We start from the raw sequence: 23,692 nt of genomic DNA on the forward strand, positions 1-23,692 counted from the left end.
CCTTGGGTCTTTTATATTATTTCTTTTAAAAAAAAATCCTTTCATGTTCTATATTTTATATTTAATTGTTAGAATGTCTAATTAATTACTTAGGTACAAGGACAAACAGAATTGTTTCAATGGAATAGAGATTATCTTGCAATCTGATAGCCACACAAATTTACTCATCTTTCTCCTCTAATAATATTTAGCCCAAATATGTGATCAATAACAGAAATTTAATACATTTTTACTTGACTGATTAAAGATGATAAAAATATCACACTTAAACATATAGTACTTCGCAATTCTTTAACATGTTTTCATATAAGTTATTTCCTCTGACTCTTACAACGATGCTCTTGACATAGGCAGGATAGGTATCATGATGCTCATTATATAAATGAGTTAGGAGCTGCCATTCTTAGCATTTGATTGCCCCTATATGAACTGTTAACTGTAAAGGAAAAGCAATGGCTTATACTTAAAGTGCTACATCTGTCAACTTTCCCTCAGTTTTATCAGTGGTAATAGTGCCAATACTCCTTATTTTTAAACAGCAATGATGTCAATGATATTTTTTGATATGTAGGGATTTATTTGCTAGTAGTTGGTATAAATTACGAAAGCAAAATAAGCTTAAATGATTTAAAAAAAATTCTTCTACCCAACGATTTTATTCATATGCAGGGTATACCAAAAGTTTTAAGCAGTTTTAAGATTTAAAAGCTTATTGCTAATAAGACTTTTAGAATATCCTGCAAGTAGCTGTAGTAGCATTTTGGATGGAGGATTAGGCTTGAAGTCAGAAAGACTTAAATTTTTACTCTTAAACTTACAAGATGTGGGACCCTGGGCAAGTTATTAGGACTAAGAGGATGCAAGGTAGGCATTCTTCAAAGGTACAACATAGGAAAAAAAAAAGCACAATGAAAGAGATTTCTTTGCTAATAACTTTTCTAAATGGACATAATTTTAACATCAGAAAATCTCACTTTCCCTGGCATATCAGAATTTGCTTTGTAGTGAGTGAAACAGCATCTTTCCAAAGAAGGCTCAAAAAGTCTGTGGTGGATAGTAGCACATGATTTTTAAGCAAGGACCATTATTATTGCCTTATCCCTTCTATGAAAAATACAAATTATTCCCTAAATGTCAAGATATATGATTTTAGGGAAGCTCCATCTGGGCCTTTCATTCTATAAAGTATTCAACAGATGCCTAAAGTTGAATTAAAGAGAGATTCTATTAAAAAAAAAAGTCATAGTTAATCAAAAGGAAAATTATAAACTTCAAAGATGTAATACTTACAATCATCTAGATCTAGAAGAGAAACATCTTTTTTATTGGTTTGTCTTTCTGGCCAAGTTTTCTTCTCTTCTTTCTGTCAAAAGTAATACATATTTGATAGTTTACTTATTTTTCCATTTAAAAATAATTTCTTCTCTAACTTCAAAAACAAATTGTGCTAGTGTGTTCTGCTTACCTTCTTAACCATTATTCAATGTATACATAAAATGTTTTTAAGTGTAAGTTGCAAATTTTAAAATTTTAGCATAAATGACTAGATCATACTTTATAAATAATAAATAAATGTCTTAAAAACATGTGTTGTTCATAGATGAATGAACATTCAATAGAAAAACTTGAAGATTAAAATCAGAGCAATGCTTAAATTAAATAAAATACTTTAGGAAAATAAAATTCGATTAATTCTTTGGCTCTGATAAGAACAACAAAATTAAATAAATCAAAATTTTCAAATAAGTTATGATCTTTTAATATGTGAAAATGATGCTTTATAACAAATAAGGAATTCCTATTGGTTAACTGCTTTTGGGGTCTCCCTCTTCTCCCTTGATTCACTACTTTGTTACCACGTTCTCACACATTTAAAGGATGTTGATAAAGTTAAAAACAAGTGTCTAAAGGAAAAGACTTGAAAATAATACATGCTACTTTTTTTTCTTTTCAAAGAAAATAAATTTTACATACAAAACAAGTATCCCAATTAAAAAATATATATATATATATATATATATACACAAAGAATTCAAGAAGATATAAAAAAAATTCTAATTATTTTACTCATTTATTTTACAATTCAGAAACTCTACTTTTCTTTGTAAACAGCAACAAAATTAAAGCATTCTCAAAGGAATGAGATTCAATTTTTAAAAAATGAAAATAAGCATGCTTCACTCTGTATTCATATTTCATAGTTCGTTCTCTAAATATGGATGTAATTTTCCATCATAAGTCTTTTGGAATAGTCTTGTATCATTGTGTTGCTGAGACGAGCTGAATCGATTGATCATTACACAATGTTGCTGTTACTGTGTACAATGTTTTCCTGGTACTGCTAACTTCACGAATATCAGTTCCTGTAAGTCCAGGTTTTTCTGAAAATTGTTCATCATTTTTTATAACACAATGTTATTTCATTACATTCATATAGTACAACTTGTTTAGCCATTCCCCAACTGGTGGGTATCCACTCCACTTCCAATTTTTTGCCACTTCATAAAAAGCTACTATAGATATTTTTGTACATGTGGGTCCTTTCCCCTTTTTAATAATCTCTTTGAAATACAGACTTAATCCTTGTTGAATCAAAGGATATGCACAGTTTTATACCCCTGTGGGTATAGTAATGAGATTCAATATCTAGAATCTCAAATTCAATTCCTGGAAAACTGGGTTTAAGAAAATTTCCTTTTAAAAAACTTTTTCTAAAAAAAAAAAACCTAAAGTTCCTTTATTGAACTATATAACTAATGCCCTTTAACATTATATGATATCTTCATTCCGCAAGCAATCGAGACCTCTACTTCATCTATACATACTACAAACTTGGAAACATAAAAATGAGCCGATCACATATAATATTTCCCAATGAGGATGAAAACACACACACACTCACACATGTATGTGCACACACGCCCATGTGAATGCACACATATATGTGTACATACACTATTGAGCTCATGTACTTAGCTTGTGCCTTCTCCCACCATTTTCCTTTAAACTATCCCTATTCTTTTGAAATTCAACCCATGATTAAATCTAATTATCGAATGGAATCTTAATTCTGTAATATTTTCCTCTAAGTAGCCTTTAAATATTAAGAGAAGTAAAGCTTGTTGACATTTCTCTAGTAGCCAAGTTACCTACGTTCCAAAGGACATAGCAGGTTTGGTTCACAAATAAGAATAAAATGTGTACCTTTTCACTTTTAATCCATAATTGCTAAAGTTCTCAACATATATTTCTTTGTTCTTAATCCAGAAGCGATCATCTTGGTCTGACTTTACTGGCCAAGAACCATTATGTCTACTCCCAAACTCCTGGGGAACAAACTGACAGTTTAAATTTCAAGCTTCTTACACTAGGAATAAATTTGGCTATAGCTACATTAGACCAATAACTCATTTCTGAGACTTTTAAATATCTTGCTTATTGTTAATATGGTAAGAACCAGTTGTTAGTACGTATACATAGTACACTGCAGTAAATTAATTCATGACTTAGTAAATAGGCACATACTAAGTGCTGAGTAACCAAAAAGGAATTCAGGAAGAATTTAGCAAGGTCAATGTTACCTTGTCTTTAAGAACTACATTTCCCTAGTTGATCAGTGGAATAGGTTAGGTTCAAAGGACAAAACAGTCAATAATTTTAATAATCCCAAAGACCCCAGCTTTTGGGATAAGAACTCATTGTTTGATAAAAATTGCTGGGAAAATTGGAAATTAATATGGCAGAAACTAGGCATTGACCCACACTTAACACCATACACCAAGATAAGGTCAAAATGGGTCCATGATTTAGGCATAAAGAATGAGATTATAAATAAATGAGAAGAACATAGAATAGTTTACCTCTCAGACCTGTGGAAGAGGAAGGAATTTATGACCAAAGAAGAACTAGAGATCATTATTGATCACAAAATAGAAAATTTTTATATCAAAGTGAAAAGTTTTTGTACAAACAAAACTAATGCAGACAAGATTAGAAGGGAAGCAATAAACTGGGAAAACATTTTTACAGTCAAAGGTTCTGATAAAGGCCTCATTTCCAAAATATACAGAGAATTGACTCTGATTTATAAGAAATCAAGCTGTTCTCCAATTGACAATTGGCCAAAGGATATGAACAGACAATTCTCAGATGAAGAAATTGAGACTATTTCTAGCCATATGAAAAGATGCTCCAAGTCATTATTAATCAGAGAAATGCAAATTAAGACAACTCTGAGATACCACTACACACCTGTCAGATTGGCTAGATTGACAGGGAAAGACAATGCAGAATGTTGGAGGGGATATGGGAAAATAGGGACACTGGTACATTGTTGCTAGAATTGTGAACAAATACAACCATTCTGGAGAGCGATTTGGAACTATGCTCAAAAAGTTATCAAACTGTGCATACCCTTTGATCCAGCAGTGTTAACTATTGGGCTTATATCCCAAAGAAATACTAAAGAAGGGAAAGGGACCTGTGTGTGCAAGAATGTTTGTGGCAGCCCTCTTTGTAGTAGCCAGAAACTGGAAACTGAGTGGATGCACATCAATTGGAGAATGGCTGAATAAATTGTGGTATATGAATATTATGAAATATTATTGTTCTGTAAGAGATGTCCAACAGGATGATTACAGAAAGACCTGGAGAGACTTACATGAACTGATGCTGAGTGAAATGAGCAGGACCAGGAGATCATTATATACTTCAACAACAATACTGTATGAGGATCAATTCTGATGGATGTGGCCATCTTCAACAATGAGATGAACCAAATCAGTTCCAATAGAGCAGTAATGAACTGAACCAGCTACACCCAGCAAAAGAACTCTAGGAGATGACTATGAACCACTATATAGAATTCCCAATTCCTCTATTTTTGTCCACCTGCATTTTTGACTTCCTTCACAGGCTAATTGTGCACTATTTCAAAGTCCGATTCTTTTTGTGCAGCAAAATAACTGTTTGGACATGTATACATATATTGTATTTAATTTATACTTTAACATATTTAACATGTATTGGTTAACCTGCCATCTAGGGGAAGAGGTGAGCGGAAAGAGGGGAAAAGTTGGAACAAAAGGTTTTATAATTGTCAATGCTGAAAAATTACCCATGCATGTATCTTGTAAATAAAAAGCTATAATTTAAAAAAAGAACTATATTTTCTTTATGTTAAATCATCTTGAGTCATAGGTATAGGAATGTTTAACTTGAATACTATCTACCAACACCTGTTTTTTAAAGATAAAAACATGAAGACAAAACAAGGAAAGTAGAAGGCCCAAGATATTGTGTGTTATATGAATGATACATAGGCCAAATTAATTTATTATTTATGTACTTATATTCACTATGCATAATTTTTAAATAACTTCAAGATTTACTTAATGACAATTTTTTCCTTGGCATATTCCTCTTATTCCCTCTTTTTTCTATACCTCTTATAAAAATATATGCTTAGAAATCTATGTTTTTGGAATGTGAAGGGGGGGTCATTACCATAAATTCAAGAAACAACGAAAATAAAGATATTCACTCTTCATACTGTGCTACCTACATACCACTTCTAATAATATCAGAAATTCCAAACAATTTCCCCCAAAATTGTAAAAGCTGAATGCTTCTAAGACATGTTTCAGCCAAATATTTTTTCTATGCTGGCAATTCAACATCAACTAAATGAACAATCCTTTTTCTTCTTTAAAATTTTTAAGCCTTTTTTGTGATCTCAAGCAAAAATTTGCTTTAATGTTCAGAATAAACAGATGAATTTTAGTTCCACAGGTTAGTGTCAAAAAGTTGTAAGTTTTGTGAAAACACAGGCTCAGAATAACAATCCCAATTCATCTAGGTTATCATTACTGTGCAAAAACACCCAGCAAAAAAGCTTAGTACCATGCGACATTTGAAAATGTTGCACTGAGCAAAAAAAAAAAAAAAAAAAAAAAGTAGTTTCCTGTAAGCTACCATAGAGCATGACTATCACCTGAAAAATTAGCAACCCATCAAATCAGGATCAAGGTAAAGCTTGAAGTAAGTCTACATCTTATTTCCTACTGCACAGCTAGGAATATATAACAATATCTACTAAATAATGTCACATACACAGAACAAAGCTGCAGGTGAAATTGGCATAAGCTCTTATTAGAACTTAAAAGACAAAGAAAAAGGTCTTAAAAGGACAGAAATTCATTGACTTTCTGGGAAAAGCAAATAATAGTGACTGAAATACAACATTAGCAACAGATAATGGTCATTTCTGCTGAATTGAAAAAGCCTTGCATTCCAAATCAAAGCTATAAAAAGCTTGTGGTGTGCCTGGCATTTTCCTCTTACATTATATTTCATTGTTTATCTAAAAATTTTTTTTTAAAAAATCAAAACATTTTCTTATTCAAAGCATCTACTATGAAAAGAAAAATCTGAATTCTAAACAAAGAAGTTAAGAGCCATATTCCATCTAACATTCCTCCATTTGCAATTCATCTTGGTAATAGAGACAGAACCTGGGTAAATGCATATAGGAGTTGAAGCAGGAGATTTCTCTTGCTCAATGCATAATTCATGTGCTCCGCCTGCAAAGTGTGTAAAATGAGAATTTCACACCGCAGCATGAGCCACAGAGCTGCAGAGAAAAGGCAGATGAAATCATATTTTACTGTGCGAATTTTATTTCTTACCCCACCAATGTTTATATAAAACCATCATTGACAAACCAAACGCATTGACAGATCACCCACTGTTTCCATTGTGTTAGCACTTGAAAAGAGATCAGGCAGAAAGATAAGACAATTTGTTTTTGTATTTTTTTTAAAAATATGGGATTAGGTTTTTAACAGCTCAGTGACTGTATTAAACTTGTGTAAGGGCAGTGGGAACTGCTCCTAAAATCTCAGCACAAAAAGATATGGCTATCAATGTGTCTTTCTCAAATCTGCATTTTGTTTGTATACTATTCAATTACATCTTTGAACACTTCCAAGAATCCAGATTTTTTTTTAATGGAATAGAAAGGCATAGTTTTAAAATATCAAATCCTCTGCTTAAGACATGTCAAGTTACTGAAAATGGGGAAAAAACAGGTCTCTCAAGTAGCTATTAAGTTTCAAATAGGAACACACACACAAAAAATGTGTAAAGATTTTTGCCTATTCTCAACACTCATTTTCATTTTAATAAAATCGGCAAAAAAACCAAACAAACACACAGATATGGCATGACAGGAAGCTAATGTAATTCACATGAAGATATAAAAAAGTTTTTAATATTAAAATTACAAAATGGGATAAATATTATGCAAAGTTCACTAAAACAAAAGTCAACAGTGAAATCCAAGACATAGTTCAATGTTAATTTATAGTGCTATAAGGCAAGATATTTGGAGAATTCATAGGGCAAATATTTGCACGAAATATTTTCAATTAGAGTTGTCAAGGCAACCTATTGATTCTCATGCCTCCATGCAAAGTATGTACAGCTGATAAAATTAATATTAAAGAACATACTGGGAACTCCAAAGCAAATTCAGTAAACTCAACTACTGTGTATTCACTTTACAGAATGGCTTAAGATAGTTTACATCAAAATCTAAAGTCTTCAAAATCCACAAATTTTATATCACTGTCAAAAAGTTAACCCTTTAAAAAAAACACAAACTATTTCTTAAACAATCAAAATATGTCTGAATAAAGTTTCCCTTGGGAAATTTTCCTAATCTTTCTGTATATGATCCATTTGGTACAACACTCACAGAATTAACCTTCTTTAATCTATGATAATTTTCCATTTATCAGATCTTTATGACATGTTAAGGTTAGCTATCTAAAATCTATGTAGTAAAATATTGTATAGGAAGAAACCCCAAATACAGGATCAATTTCTTTGTATGTATCTTCAACTGGGTTAGCATAATGACATATATACACAATAGGTCTCTTCAATCCGTGATGACAATAACAACAGACAATCACACCTAAAACATTGCCATACATTCAGATGCCATTTAATTCTTTTGATATTTAGAAGATAAATTATTATTAAATTTTAAGAATGACACTGTGAATTTTTATTTTCAGGATCCTAGGAATGTCAGTAATAATACAAGTTTTTAAAAGATCTGTATGTGAAATACTTCTTGTAACTAGAAAAATGAATTATTTCACATAGATGGTTTTAGCTCTACACAAAATTACATACATAACACAGGATTCATATGAAAATGCCCTGCCTTGGACACTGAGAAAACATGTAAGATTAGGAATAAAAGTCTTTTCATAAGAAATTCATTATTAATGTTTTATCAGCATTATCTGTAGCAGTGGTGTCAAATCAAATGGAAATGGAGGCCACTAAATCATATATAAAGCTCTCTAGATGCTGTATCCTGGCTTAATTTTTAAAATGTAATATTATATATGTTTTATTTTTATTTGTTTTATTAAATATCTCCCAAATTATATTTTAATATGGCTTGGGGAGCTCTTGGAAATGTTTGTCAGCTGTATTTGACAATTCTGATTTAAAGCATCAGTGGTTAATACTTTAATTATTATTACTTTGTTAAGATATTTTGCATATAGTTAAAATATTATATTATACTTAAATATGTTACTAAAGCACTAATATGAAGATGGGTACCATTTCTAGCAAAGGGAAGCTTTTTTAAAAGACATTAATTTTAAACCTAACCTTCACCATCTGTTCTGTTCATAATTTTAACTAAGAATAAAATATAATTATAACAGGAGATAGCAGATAAAGTGATATAAATGTGAATCTCTTCTTGCCATCAGTGATTTTTCTGCTGACCCTTTTACAAAGGAACGCATTTTAATTATTATGAAAAATTTTCACAATAAATCAATATATTCAAAATCCTTTAAAAAGAATTTAGCATCATTTATACACATTTTTTACTTTTTCAATTAAATCATATTCTATAAGTAAAATACAAAAATTATCAATCAACAAACATTTATTAAAGACTTAATATGTGCAAAACACTGTGTGATATACGTAGGATAAAAAGCTAGATGAACAGTCTCTGCACTTGAGGAAATAATATACTATCAAGCATGCATGCCATGCATGTGTGTATAAATAAATATAAATTTGTGGATCATATATAATGTATACATACACATATATACATATGTTTATTTTATCCATATACACTATGTAGATTAGTGTGCATTGTATATAAATATTTAGTAATTGCAGGGGTCAGAAAGAAGGTGAAGGCACTAACAAAACCAAGAAAGATATATAGAAAGTGATGCTTGAGTTGAGATTTGGAGGAAACCAGAAATTCTAGGATATGGAGGTGAGAAGAGAGTGAATTTCAGGATTGGGGGACAATCTATGCAAGACACAGAGATGGATGGTAGTACATCATGAAAGAGAAAGAAAACAGATTATGTCTATAAACAATACAACAATTTAGTTCTCTACTTCTACTTATGTGCTAACTGGAACTGGAGGATTTCACACACAACCAAAATATTAAATCCACTTCAATTAAGGCTAATTTAATTTAAACTTGACCTTCACTGAACTAAGGCAACCTTTTTACTCGATAAGTGACTCTCTCTCTCTCTCTCTCTCTCTCTCTCTCTTTCTACATAAGATTTTTTTTTTCCTTTCTAACTTAAACCATTTTTTCCCCTCTCTCCTTAAACCTTCCACATTTACCACTACCTCCACTATTTCCTCTGAAGACTTCATCTTATGCTTGAAAAAAAAAAACAAAAACCAGAAACTATTCATAGTAAGAGTGTTACCCTGCCACTTATACCTCAAAACTCTGGTATCTCCCATTCTTCTGGTATCATCTCCCATTCTTCCGATTATCCAAATCTCTGATAATGATGTGGACTCATCCTTATCAAGACCAACACTCCAATATGTGTTCTTAATCCCATCCTCTTTTTCTCCAGTGGATTGCTGGAGTCCATCTTTCCTCTCTCTCCAATCTTTAATTTCTTCCTTCCTATCTACTGTTTTCTTCTTTGTTGCATACCAATATGCTTCAATCCCTCAAATTCTTAAAAAAAAACCCTCAGTAGATCCTACCAAAGGAATTCTGAGTGTCACAGAATTGAGGCTTTCAAATTGTGGTATTAGGAAAGACTTTTGAGGTTTCTTCAGACAGAAAGGAGATCAAATTAGTCAGTATTTAAAGAAATTAAGATTATTCAGTGGAAGGTCAAAAAGTGAAGCTTAAATATTTTGGCCACATGATGAGAAAACAGGACTCATTGAAAAGACCCGATGTTGGGAAAGATTAAAGACACAAGGAGAAAGAGAAAACTGAGGATGAGATGGATAGTGTCCTGGAAGCAATGAACATGAATTTGGATGGATTTGGAGAGAGAGTGGAGGTTAGAAGGGCATACAAGGGTCCAAGAAGTCATGAAGAGTTGGAAAGAACAACAAAAAGTTACTGAGCTATTCCATTCTTCCCATTAATAGTCAAACTCCTTGAAAAAGCTATGTACATTCATATCCTCACCTTCATAGCCTGTCTTCTGACCTATCACATAAGTAAAACTCTCTCCAAAGCTACCAATCACTTAACTAATCAATTATTGAGAATTTATTAAGCAATAACAATGTACCAAACATCTGTTAGGTTCTGGGGATACAAAGAAAACAAAAAATGGTGCCTGCCCAAGAAGCTTACATTCTAATGGATGATCTCAAGCCTTGCTGAACAGGATAGTCTTTTTCTGTGTTTATCATTACTGATTTTTCTGCAGCATTTAACTTTTGCTAAATCTTTCTCCTCAAATAATCTCTCTTCTCTGGTTTTTTGTTTTTTTGGTTTTTTTTGGTGGTACTACTTTATTCTGGTTCTCTTCCAACTTACCTGTTCCTTTTCAGTTTCCATAGCTTGATCATCACCCATAGCACATTATCTGTATGTCCCAAGGCTATATCCTGGGTCCTCTTCTCTTTTCTCTGTACCTATATTTTATTTAGTTACTCAACCCCTATGGGCTTAATTATTACTTCAAGATCCTTATTTCTAGCATCATCACTTTCCAAGTGGATGTCCTATAGATGTTTCAAAGTTAATATATGGCAAAAGAAAATTCATAAGTCTTTCTCAATCTCAAATCTCACTCCCTTATAAATTTTCCTATTTCTATCAAAGATACTACCATTCTTCTAACTTCCCATGTTCTTAAAACAAGTATTATCTTTAACTCTTAATTTCCCTTGATCTCATATATTCAACAGTTGTCACATCTACCTGTATTAACATTTCTCAAATCTGACTCTTTTTTTTTTGCAATTCACATTTATTACCTAATGATGTGATGATCTATGGTTGGTCACCAAATGATGACAGGCACCAAAAGTTGAGGTTTGGTCATTTGGTCACAATGGCTATTCTTTTTGGCAAAAGATAGATTTATTTAGGGAAAGAAGTTAACATCCAAAATGAAGGGATACAATAGACACTGAGAAGAGTAAATATGAAAGTGTGGGAGAGCATATGAAAGACAAGTTCCTCAGTGGAACTCAAATTACTATGAGATTGGGCATGCCCTTAGCTGGCAGACTAAATCCTGAAAGGGACCTAAAAAATTAGTTAGCTGTAAGGGGAAGTGAGAAGCATAGTGGACTTGGGGAGATACCAGGTGGCAATGGATAAGAGGGAAAGACACCATGAGGCAGAGAGCTGGACTGACCCAAAGAAGGCAGAAGCCTTGAGATGGTTAAGTAGATTTTACGGGGAAAATTTAACCTCAGGGACATGACTGGGATTTCTGGCAGGGCACAGCAAGATAAGACTGCTCGAGACCTCTCAGGTGGGTCTCAGAGGTTTGGCATAACTTGGTTTTCAGCCTAGATGACTTCCTCAGAGGATGGGACCGTGTAGCTAAACTGATCTCTATCACAGCCTTTTTCCTGCCTGCCTCAGGGATCAATTTTTTAGTTCCTCTCTGTCAAAAACACTATTCGGAATCTCATCATCTATCAACTAGATTACTGCAATGATCTAACTGATACCCCTGACTCAAAAGCTCTTCCCATTCCACATAGCTACCAAAATGAATGATTTTCCTAAAGCATAGGTCTAACCAAGTCATTATTCCTCTGCTCAATAAATTTCAGTGTCTTCCTACCAACTTAAAGATAAAAATAAAAACTTCAATAATGGTCCCAAAATTTCTTCCTACTCTTAGTACATATATATTACTCTCCTTCCTGTATTCTACAGTTCAGATACACTTCCCATCTTACCATTCTTCATACATGATACTACATCTCTCATTTACATGTATATATTTTGGTTATCCTCCATTTTTTGAACAATCCTACTCATCTCCATCCTATTTCCCTTAATATTTGGGTCCAAATGCCTTTTCTGCATGAAGCTGCTCTTGACCTCTCCTGCAGCTGTTTCTATCTCCTAAAACTATATTGTTTTCTATAACTCTTTACATAATTTTGTGTGTGTATCATACTATGCCCCCATACAGAATGTAAGCTCTTTGAAGGCAAGAGTGGTTTCATTTTTTTTTCTTTTTATCTCTAATGAGTTAATAGGCATTTATTAAGTGCTAAGTGCTGAGAATACGAAAAGAAGTAAAAGACTGTTCCCAGCCTTAAGGAGCTTATATTCTAAAGTGGGAGACAAGTAAATAAATATTTATAAATAAGATGTATTTTCAGTATAAATAAGAAATTAATTAACAGAGAAAAGGCACTAGAATTAGGATGGGTTAGGAAAGGCTTCTTGATCTTTATCTAAATTTATTATCTGTTTTAATATGTTATTTCATTTAATACTCACAATATTATGTATGAGGTGGGGATGGGCAACATTAACACTATAGGAAGCTGCTTTAAATAGCCAAAAAAATCACACTTCTTATATCAGAAGATTATGAACTGAATTAAGAATTTTTAAATACATCAATAAAGTCACTGAAACTTTGAGAAATGCTATACAATTCTATATTCATGCTCATTTCCCTTGAATACACGATCTTAGAAGTAAACAGAATATTCAGGAATGAGAGAAAAGGATTTGGGAAGTTTGGATATTGCAAAGCAATACATTTTCTATAATCTTTACCATAGTAAGATAAGAAAAAAGTGTCAAACTTTTGCCTTCATTGTTAATATTTAGAGCAGAAGTCATTATGCACAAAAACAACAAGTTTTCTTCCATTTGACAAATATCCAACAAATTCTTCTAAACAGAAATATGGTAAAAGTAATTTACACAAGAAAGTCCAAATCACTTATAGAGAAAATACCAAGCATTAGTAATTTGTCCAAATAAATGAGAGGGAAGAGGACTTAGAGAAGGAAGAAATTGCAGTCATCAGTGAGATTTTTTAAAATAAGTTTTATTTAGTTTTAAATGGACAAAAAAAAGATGCTCATAATATAGGGGACATATTTTTATAAGCATATCACAATCAATCAACAAGTATTTATTAAGTGCAATCTGGTATGGCTTCCTAAAATCTTACTATATGTAACAGCTTGGATTATTTTACAATGACTCTCTATATTTAGAGTTAATTAAACACAAGATAGTCATTGTTATATAGGAATTCTTTAGGCTTGAATATTAATAACTTTTGCTCAATAATTTTTTGAGGCATAAAGTAGACTGAGATACAAAAAAAGCAAAGGATAAATTTAGCACACTAACCTCTTTTGTATCCCTTTACCTATCATTACCATCACAAACTCCATTGCCAAAATTATACAATTTGCCATGAACCACATCTCTTCACTCTACTCTCTCTCTATATTCTCTCTGCTCCCTCCAATAAAGACTAACAGAATTTGAACATCAAGCACCAAGGGATAACTCATGTATAGTTCACAGATCCTACAAAAAGCAACTTGAGAAAAATTCTATATGCTAGAAAATATCAACCCATAGTCAACAAAACCATTAAAAAAACTCAATTAAGGTATATGCATTTAACATCCCACTGTTTTATTATTGTCAATTCATCATTTCCCAAACAATGGTTTCTTGGTCTAAGCAGTATTTAATGTTAATTGAGCATTATCTTTTAAATATTTAACTTTTTGGTATTTTGTTATGAAGACAATGAGATGATAATAAAGCCAAAGTTGATGTCCTAATGATCTTTAATATACAGATAAAATAAGAGACTTTAATTCTAAAAGTCCCTAAATTTTTTATTTATTTTAACTCTGAAAATGAGTAATCTAAAGGTAACGAAAATAAGAATTCTTAACTGTCCAATTTAAATTATAAACTGTAGTCTAAATTTGCAATTGTACTATGTACAAAAAATATATAAAATGAAGTGATATGACAAATAATGAAAAATAAGGAAATGCCTGTATTCTGTGAGGAATAACTATATAGGGGAAGGTGGTTGCCTGCTTTGATGAATTTACTATACTAAATTTAGAATACTAAAAATTTTTCAAAAAAATCCTTATTTCTACCTCCTTAGTCCACCTAAAAAGAAAAATAAGTTAGGTGGGCTTATGAGGAGAGCAAAATCCAAAAGAAGTCAGAGGTATAAATATGCTTTTCTGACCACAAACATGGTTTATTTAAACATAATACGGGTTCCTATAAAATTCATGAAAGATCAGACCAAAAATTAACTCGAATTTTAAAGTTTTCCATTACTTTTAAAATATAAATGCATTGATCCCTAAGAAAATGATTTGTTAGAATATTAAAGTCCAAAACTAAATATATCCTACATCAAAAATCTCACCTTACTGGGTTTTCTCGATTCATAGTCACTTTCTGTGTCTGATTCAGAATCTGAAGAGCTTTCCTCTATTGAACTAGATTCAGAAGAATCAGATGATTTCAATTTGGCATTTGTCTTCTCATCATCATCAGAATCACTGTAAAAACAATATGTACCATGTTTATCATTATTTATAGATAAACATGTTTGTAAAATATTCCAAATGAAAACATGAAAAGAAACAACATGATTATCTGTTCCATGAATTTAACTATGCATAAAAAATTTAAAAGAACCTTTACTAAATAAGAATATCATAACTTGTTCTTTTAGTATATGAAAAGATATTTCAAGGTGGCTCAAAAATCCAGAACATATTCATGGAAAGATAATAAAGATGGCATTATCTATCACTAGGGAAATCATTATCTATAAACTCATCAATTACATTAAAAGTCACATATACTTCAAATAGGAGAGCTCGAAAAGGTCATAAAATAACACTAAACAATGTCATCAATAACAGTGCAAAAATAAGTAATGCCTACTGAAACTAAATTTACTGAATTTATCAGAAAAGTATTTATTGTATCATCTGTAATAACTTAAATCTTTAGGTTTTTATTCAGAAATGATGAATCTTAAAATCAGTCATTGTTTAAATTTAAGTATGTTTACATAACATGTATATATGCACATATATACATACATACACAAAGAGAGACATGTTTAAATAATTTGCTTCTGTGTGATTTTAAAAGAAATTCTAAAATGCAAAGACACAACACACACAAAATATATGACTAGATATTGGCCCAACCAGACTATGATTTCTCATGTACTATAGGTTAGTTGGTTGCTGTCCTTCATTCTCTAAGAGGACCAAAATGACATCACTATGTTAAATCAGATACAGTGTGTCTGATGTGGCTGATCAGACAGGTATGAGCTTGGAATGCCCTGCCACAGGTCGGACACCAATAGACCCTATGAACATTTGGGGTCACTTCTCTTACTTTGTGCATCTCATGTTTCTTTTGGGCTGATTCAATTCTGCTCTGCACATAGAATGCAGCACCTCTAAATCCCTAATCAGCAGTGTTTATGCCAAAGCATTTGACACTGAAGTCTAAAAAGGGCATATGAAGCAGCATTCATGAACCCGAAGGTGCTTTGTCTCTTCCTCCTAGCATAAGAAATTTACTTTACTAATGAAATATTTTAGGCCTTATATGCCTAAATTTAATTACAGAAAGATTTTTATGGAGGATGAAAAACTATATGGCACCTTTAAAAATAATTCTTAAAGACAAATTAGTTTTTCAAAATCTATCAGCACTATACTTCTCGCAAAGTATGCACAAAAACAAATTTGGAAAGGAAATCAATTTTTTCTTACAACTGATTCTGTGGAGCAAATATAATTACTTTTTCCTTTAGTAGAACCATGATACAATGGCAGAGGGATGTACAATTTATCTAGGAAGGATGCATTTTGGTCAAAGAAAGAAAAAACTTGAATTCCTTATGTTTGGGAGTATATTTTTAAAAAATTAATAATTTGCAAAAATTGCTTACATATATATATATATATATCTCCTACTAAGATAAACCATTTTTTCCAGATTAAAACATACCCAAAAAGAATGGGTTATTTTTGTGGAAAATAATTCATACACATTTATGAACATTCAAAAAATATTCAAAAGCACTTAAAATATTATACAGTGCTACAAAAGTGTAAACATATATAACTCTAAAAAAGTATATAAAATAATTTTTACTTCTAAATGTTATCAGTCATAACTATAATTTGTCTTCTACTACTACTAAAGTAACTAAAAAGGAAATTTTCTGATAAAAGAAAGCTATTATGAGCAGAATATTACTCCTTTGTTTCAACAAGTGAATGGTTTTTAACTTCTTTAATAAAAGACTTTCATGATAAAAAGTAGTATTTTATTATGTATCACTCAATTTTGATGGGTAATTATTGTTTACCTTACTGCTTAGAATTTCAGATGTTAATCTAATGAAAAGAATTTACTGGTAACTAGCTTTTTAACTTTGCAATGATGAAAAGCCTGTATTAATTTAACCTACAGATTTCATTTGTTCTGAACAGGAAAAACAATATAAATCACTTTTAAAATCATTAAATCCTGACTTAAATTAATAAAGTCATAATTAGGGCATTATGCTGTGTTTGTTATGGAAGTGGCAGGGCGAGCTGCTTTAATTACTGTCTGTAATAAAAGGAGCAGAGTGCGTACTGCGCCCCAATCAGCGCTGTCAGCCACGACTGAGCTGAGCTGCAAACTCATCAAGTGAGCTGGCAGCAGAGTAAAGGGTGATCATGTCTGCAGAGGCCACTTGCTGACAGCAGTGGAGGAAACAGATTTATACAATCCAAGGGATTAGCCCCAATTACTCAAAATTTTAATGATACTTTAACACATGATAATGTTGTTGATAATGGGCAATCTTAAAAAGCACTAACACTTAAATATCTTCTGACCGTTTCCCTTCACAGCCTCTGACTCGAATATTTGGATCATAATCTTTTTAATATAACATTATTTAGAAAAATCAATTGTCTTAGTTACATAATGGCAAAGTGTTGAAGGATTTAATTTTAGCCCTCAGCAAAATTGCTGCAAAAGGTAATTAAGTGTTTCACACCTACTGCTTGATCACTTAACTCAGCCTCCCAAGGTTATACCAATTTTCCAAAAGCAACCCCCAAGATTTGTTCAAGTTAAATATGAAATCTAAGCATTATGGCAGTTTAAATATGGTCTAGTACTATCTTACATTAATTCAAACAAATGTAACAACCACATTAATTTATTTACTTTCTAAATTATGGGGAAATATTAACCTGGGAAGAATATTGCATACAAGTGTTGAATTTTAAATGTATGATAAAATCTACATTTACCTTTCTTCTGTAATTTTAGACTTGTGCTTGACCACTTGATTTTTGTTGTCTAAATCCGATTCACTGTCACTCTCATCAGAAGAATATTCATCACTTTCCTCACTACTGCCTTCTTCCTTTCCTTCATCTTCACTTTCACTTCCAGATTCACTCTCTGAGAAAAAAAAAAAGTTATCTTTTACTCCTCTGTATCCTTTATTTTATAGGGAAGGTTGTAGAAGTTTGGTTGCTCACATGTAAGCACATGACCCTGGATTCTTGAAGGCCGTGTGAAAACAACATAATAGGACCCAATAGATCCTACACCAAGATGGATCAGCTTAGAGAAGGTGAATGGCAGCAACCAGAGTATCCCTTGTCTAAGGACAAGCCTATCTAATTTTGGAAAGGTTCATCACCAGATGAGGTGGTTGTTTGGGGTTTTGTTTCTAGTTCCAACAGCTCATGAAACCATCTATTTCTCAAAAGAGTAAAGGTTCTTAAAAGACCTATCTGAAAAATCTTGCTCTCTCTCACCTCTGCTAGTCTTCTATGGTGTCCATGACTCTCATTACTAGAATTACTCCACTGAGTTGAGGTACTATCACTAGATTTCCATGATAAAATGAAAGTAGATAGTATGAAAATGTTTTACATGATTGCACATGTATAATCTATATCAGATGGCTTACCAACTAAGAGAGCAGGATAGCAGGGAGGGGAAGGAATAGAATTTGGAACTCAAAACATAAAAAAGAAAAGTTTAAAACTATTTTTACATGTAATTGGGGGGGGGAAATAAAATAGTAAAATGCAAGTGGATTATCAGGAAAGGTAACAAAAAAAAAAAAAAAAATCAACCACATCATATCAATAAAGTTTAATTTACCAATTTACCAATTACCTAATATTTACCAAATACAGTATCACTGGTTTGACATATGAAGAAAGACAAAGATTTGATGGGGAAAAGGAGAGGCAGGGGGAAAAAAAAAGTCTGTAAGCAAGAAATATTAAAGAAAGAAAGCCCTAGGGCTTTAAGAAACCATGGCAAAGGATATCAGGATAGAAAGTGAAGAAGAGTAAGAAGATTAAAGATCATGTTTACTCACTTTACATTTTATTTAGGCTCAGATGGTTCTTCACAGGTGATACAAGTGTACAACAACAGTAATTACATAGAGGGAGAAAAATATTTTTCATTATCTACATTTCAAGGGCTGAATATTAAGATTGGGAAGGAATAATACATCTCATTTGATTTATAGACAAGGAAACCTGAACCCTAAGAGATAAAGTAATGTGCCCAAGTTCAGACTGTGATTAGTGACAGAGATTATATACTTTAGAATAATTTAAGTAACTTAAAGTAAGCATAAAAGACATTTTATAAGGTATAAAAATAGGCATATCCGATTTCCCAGTGTGTATATATCTGAGGTTCTTGCTATTCTAAGTGTTAATGTCATAGATTGAACAGCATGATATAAATGACAGCCCATACCACTGTCACTGTTGCTGTCAGATGCATCCTCTTCAGATTCTGAATAAAACTTTTCATCAGCTTTCACTTTCTTTGCTTTTCCAGATATTGATGTCCATTGCTTTGCCTGAAAGACAAAAAAAATTAATACACACACATACACTTATAAAAATGCAATAATCTTCCTTTATTTGGGAATACAACCATGATCACAGAAGCTAGTGCAAAAAGTCTCTAAATGACTTAAACAGATATCACAAAAATCCCTGAAGTAAAATCCATGTCCTTACATCCCTAAACAGATGGTTTACAACCTTAATTCAAATGCTGTTAACTTATAGCATCAGCAAACTTATTTTAAACTCTACACAATTTTAATAAGTTTAGCTACCCAAACCCAGAAGTTGTTAGAAATATACTGATAGGAAAGAGAAACTATCACTGACAGAGGAGTAGAGAAACATTTTTAAAAATCTGCTGGTATATAACAATCTAGGGTCATTAAATGTAGCAGCAAGCAATCCTCCATATCCCAGTTGACTAAGGATTTACCACCATCATTAAAAACATAAGTTATGTACAAAGTAAAGTAATCATGACCCAAGCTACTGATAAATTATAATGTTATACCTCACATATTTTATTTTAAAAAATAAGAAGCAGCTAGATGATGTAACTGATAGAGCCTGAGTCTTTTTAATCCAATTTCACCAACTAACTTCAGGCAAACTCTTAGAATCTCAATTTATTCATTTTTAAAAAGGAGGTAAGTTTCCCTAACAGCTTCAGAAGAGTGGTGTTAAGCATGACATGAAATAATGTACAATAGGAAGGCCAAAACAAGTTGTCATAGTATTCTGAGAAGGGGTCCATGTTTTTCATCAGACTATCAAAGAAGGTGAAAAATCCATGAACTATTTTTTCGAGAACATATTTTAGTCTGATCTATTATTTATCTTGTGCAAAATTGCAATCATTTGTTCATTTATGTTGTCATCTATGTAATCGTAAGACCACAGACCAATCCTTAAATTTCAATTCTATCTTATAATTCTATAATTCTCTTATTGTTAAAGTTAGGTACAAGGTAGCAGAGCAGAGAGAGTGCCAGACCTGAAGTCAGGAAAATCTGATTTCAAATTCAAGCTCAGACACTTATTAGCTGTGTGATTCTGGGCAAATCACTTAACCCTGCTTGCCTCAGTTTTCTTACCTGTAAAATGAGCTAGAGAAGAAAATGACAAAACACTCCAGTATCATTGCCAAGAAAAGCTCAGATGGGCTTACAAAGAGTCAAACAAGACTGAAACGACTAAACAATAACAGCATTGCTGGATTACTTATGTGGTATATATTAATGTAATCCCTTAAAATAATTATATACCTTCTGTTTATCAGTACTACCTTTCCTTTACATACCCAAAAGTTTCTATGCTCCTCCAAAATAAAAAAATGCTAATTAAAAAAAGAATGACAGCAGTTGTCTATAAAACGGTCCACAATTAAATCTAGTCCTACAATAATTTTTCCTTTTTACAGGAAATATAAATGTACATTTTTCTGAAGCCTAAAAAACATTCTCCATGAATAGTTTTAAGAAAAAGTGGTATACCTGATTTCTTAAGGCATCTACCTCAAGATGGCTGTTATATTGAATAATTCAAATCCACTTAGATTTTATCTATAAGGCATTCTGAAATTCTCAAGTAGTTACAAAAGTGCTTTTTTTGTTATTATTATTATTTCTTGATGCAAAAGTCCACCAATAGGAAAAATAAACTACTGTCACCAAAAAAGAACATTTTGTTATTAGAGTTTTGAGTCCTAATTTTGAGTCCTAAACTGAGAGCCTAAGGATCTAAAAAATAAGTTAAAAGAACTTTCAATGATCCTCAAAAATATGAAAATGCTTATAAAAATGCTTTGACCATTTCTGACTCTTTTTATTTGGATACTTAAAGAAAAAAAATGGTATTATGACGATTTAGCTAGTTTAAGAGAATGACACAGGTGTGACCACAAAGTTTAAGAAATATAAAAGGCAGGCCAATTGCAACCACAAAAGAAAAATCCAGTCAAAACCAACCAAGAGAAAATTTTATTTAAAAGCTTCTCTGGTGTTATAACATAAGCAGACTGCATGTATGACGTACAATTTAAAGTTACTAGTATTCCACATGTGACTAGTTTTTATGTATATATTTTTAAAAACAAAATGCTATATAATTAATAGAATATTACTGTTCTGTAAGAAATGATGAGCAGGCTGATTTCAAAAAACCCTGGAAAGACTTATAGGAACTGATGCTGAGTGAAGTGAACAGAATCAGAAGAACATTGTATACATTAACAGCAAGATTACGTGATGATACACTTAGCTCTTCTCAACAATATAGTGATCCAAGACAGTTCCAAAAGATTTGGAATGGAAAATGTCATCTGTATTCAGAGAGAGAACTAAGGAGAGAGAAAGCAGATTAAAGTATACCCTTTTAATCTTTTGTTTGCTTTTTCTTTCTTGGGATTTTCCCCTTTTGTTCTGATTTTTCTTTTAAAACATGACAAATATATAATTATATTTAAAAATTATTGCACTTGTATAACCTATATTAGATGTTTGATATCTTGGGGAAGGGAAGGTAAAGAAGATAGGGGAAAAATTTGGAACTCAAAATCTTACAAAAATGAATGATGAAATCTATCTTTACCTGTAATTGGAAAAATGAAATACTATTGAGTAAAAAAATATACCCACTATAATAAATCTAGTTAATTGTAAAGCCCATTTTCCTTGCTAATATCCCTTTCAAATTAATAATATTTTATACTATTAGATTAATGAACATCAAAATGGGAAGATTTCTGATTTTTGTCATACTTAGGCTTCTTAAGGAAAAGATTCAATAAGAGGTTTCTGAATCTATAAATGATAATAAAACCTGGGTACTAACTTGAAAATTCCAGGGCATTATGCATACAAAGTAGATTTAAAACTAATTTGTTATTGGATGGGGCAGAAAGGGATGGAGGTAGGGAAGGAAATGTCAGATATTCATCAGTATTAGGGTTGCAGATTAAAAAAAGAATGAATTTTGTATTCTTGCCCTTAAATGTCTTCAACTAAATCAATTAGTCTGAATGGCACTAAATGATAAGACAATTTTGCAAAGAAGCAGAAGCCTTGGGATCTGGAGATCACATTCTGCTTCTAGCAGTTTTGACCATAAATATTTACTCAGTATTTCAAATGTCAATAAAAAGTTATTAGGGGGGGCAGCTAGGTAGCGCAATGGATAGAGCACCAGCCCTGAATTCAGGAGGACCCGAGTTCAAATCTGGTCTCAGACACTTAACACTTTCTAGCTGTATGACCCTGGGCAAGTCACTTAACCCCAGCTTCAGGGGGGGAAAAAAAATTATTAGCAATGAATCTTGGGAGAATAGTCAGTTCCATGGGGGGGAGGGGAAAGGATGCTCAAAGTAATTTAGTTTCATTGGTATGGCTTATAACAATGGAAGAAAAACACTGAAATATGGACATAAGCGAAGCTAAAGTAGGAAAATTCCCCACAAAAAAATGCAAAAAACCCCAAAACAAAACAAAAAAAACCAAACCCAATGATGGTGCTAAACAAAATCTGAAACAATGTACCATCATTGTTGATTATTACCATGATATTGATTGTTACCTCCTAGGGACCAGCTAGTTGGCACAGAAGATGAACTGTTAGGTTGGGAGTCAGGAAGACCCAAGTCCAAATGCTGCCTTCCTAGATGTTTGATCCTAGACAAGTCACTTAACTTGAGTTTCCCTTAGTTTCCTTATCTGTAAAATGGGAATAGTAAGAGCACCTACTTCCTAGGGTTGTTGTGAGGATCATACGAAATGATATCTGTAAAATGCAGAGTGCCTGGTATATAGTATGGGCTACAAGAATGTTGTTATTATCATTACATACCAGACTACAACAAACAATGGGGGGGGGGGGGGGTAGTTACATGGCTCAGGGCTTACAGTGCTAGGCCCAAAGTCAAGGAGATTCCATCTCTTCCTGAGTTCAAATCTAGCCTCACATACTGGACAAGTCACTTTATCCTATTTGCTTCAGTTCCTTATCTGCAAGGATGGAGAAAGAAAAGGTAAACCACTCCAGTATCTTTGCCAAGAAAATTCCAAATTGAGACAAGAATGAGACATGCCAGAACACAATCCAAACAATCCGGGAAATAATAATTAAGGCTAGACATATTTCCCAACAAATAAGAGCCAAAAGACACCTTGGTGTAGTAAATATTAAACTGGCCTGGAATCAGAAAAGATTGAGTTCAAATTATACTCCAGACATATACTAGCTTTGGGCAAGTTCATCTCTTTATGCTTGAAACAGTTCTTTAACAGTGTAAAAGAACATTTTACTCACTAACATTGGGATTTGGCTCTGAGAACATTCCCTTAATTAGTGAAATTACATAATTTAAAAAAATTAGAGTTACATGTAGAAGCAGTCTCAGAAAAAAAAAATACACACACACACACACACACACACAGAAAGATTACATATTCCA

General features: G+C 32.2%; 1 protein-coding gene across 2 annotated transcripts in view; it reads right to left on the reverse strand.

The window, feature by feature from the left end:
- AP3B1 (adaptor related protein complex 3 subunit beta 1) overlaps positions 1-23,692 on the reverse strand; it is a 318,879-nt gene that overhangs the window by 86,167 nt on the left and 209,020 nt on the right. For both annotated transcript variants that reach the window (XM_074282333.1, XM_074282332.1), the window contains exons 18-21: positions 19,148-19,253; positions 17,665-17,818; positions 14,745-14,880; positions 1,291-1,363 (exon numbers count right to left, since the gene is read on the reverse strand). In XM_074282333.1, coding sequence (XP_074138434.1) covers positions 1,291-1,363; positions 14,745-14,880; positions 17,665-17,818; positions 19,148-19,253 — 469 coding nt within the window. The remainder of the gene's footprint in view (positions 1-1,290; positions 1,364-14,744; positions 14,881-17,664; positions 17,819-19,147; positions 19,254-23,692) is intronic.

The sequence above is a fragment of the Sminthopsis crassicaudata genome, chromosome 1, assembly GCF_048593235.1.
Source record: "Sminthopsis crassicaudata isolate SCR6 chromosome 1, ASM4859323v1, whole genome shotgun sequence".
NCBI classification, from domain to species: Eukaryota; Metazoa; Chordata; class Mammalia; order Dasyuromorphia; family Dasyuridae; genus Sminthopsis; species Sminthopsis crassicaudata.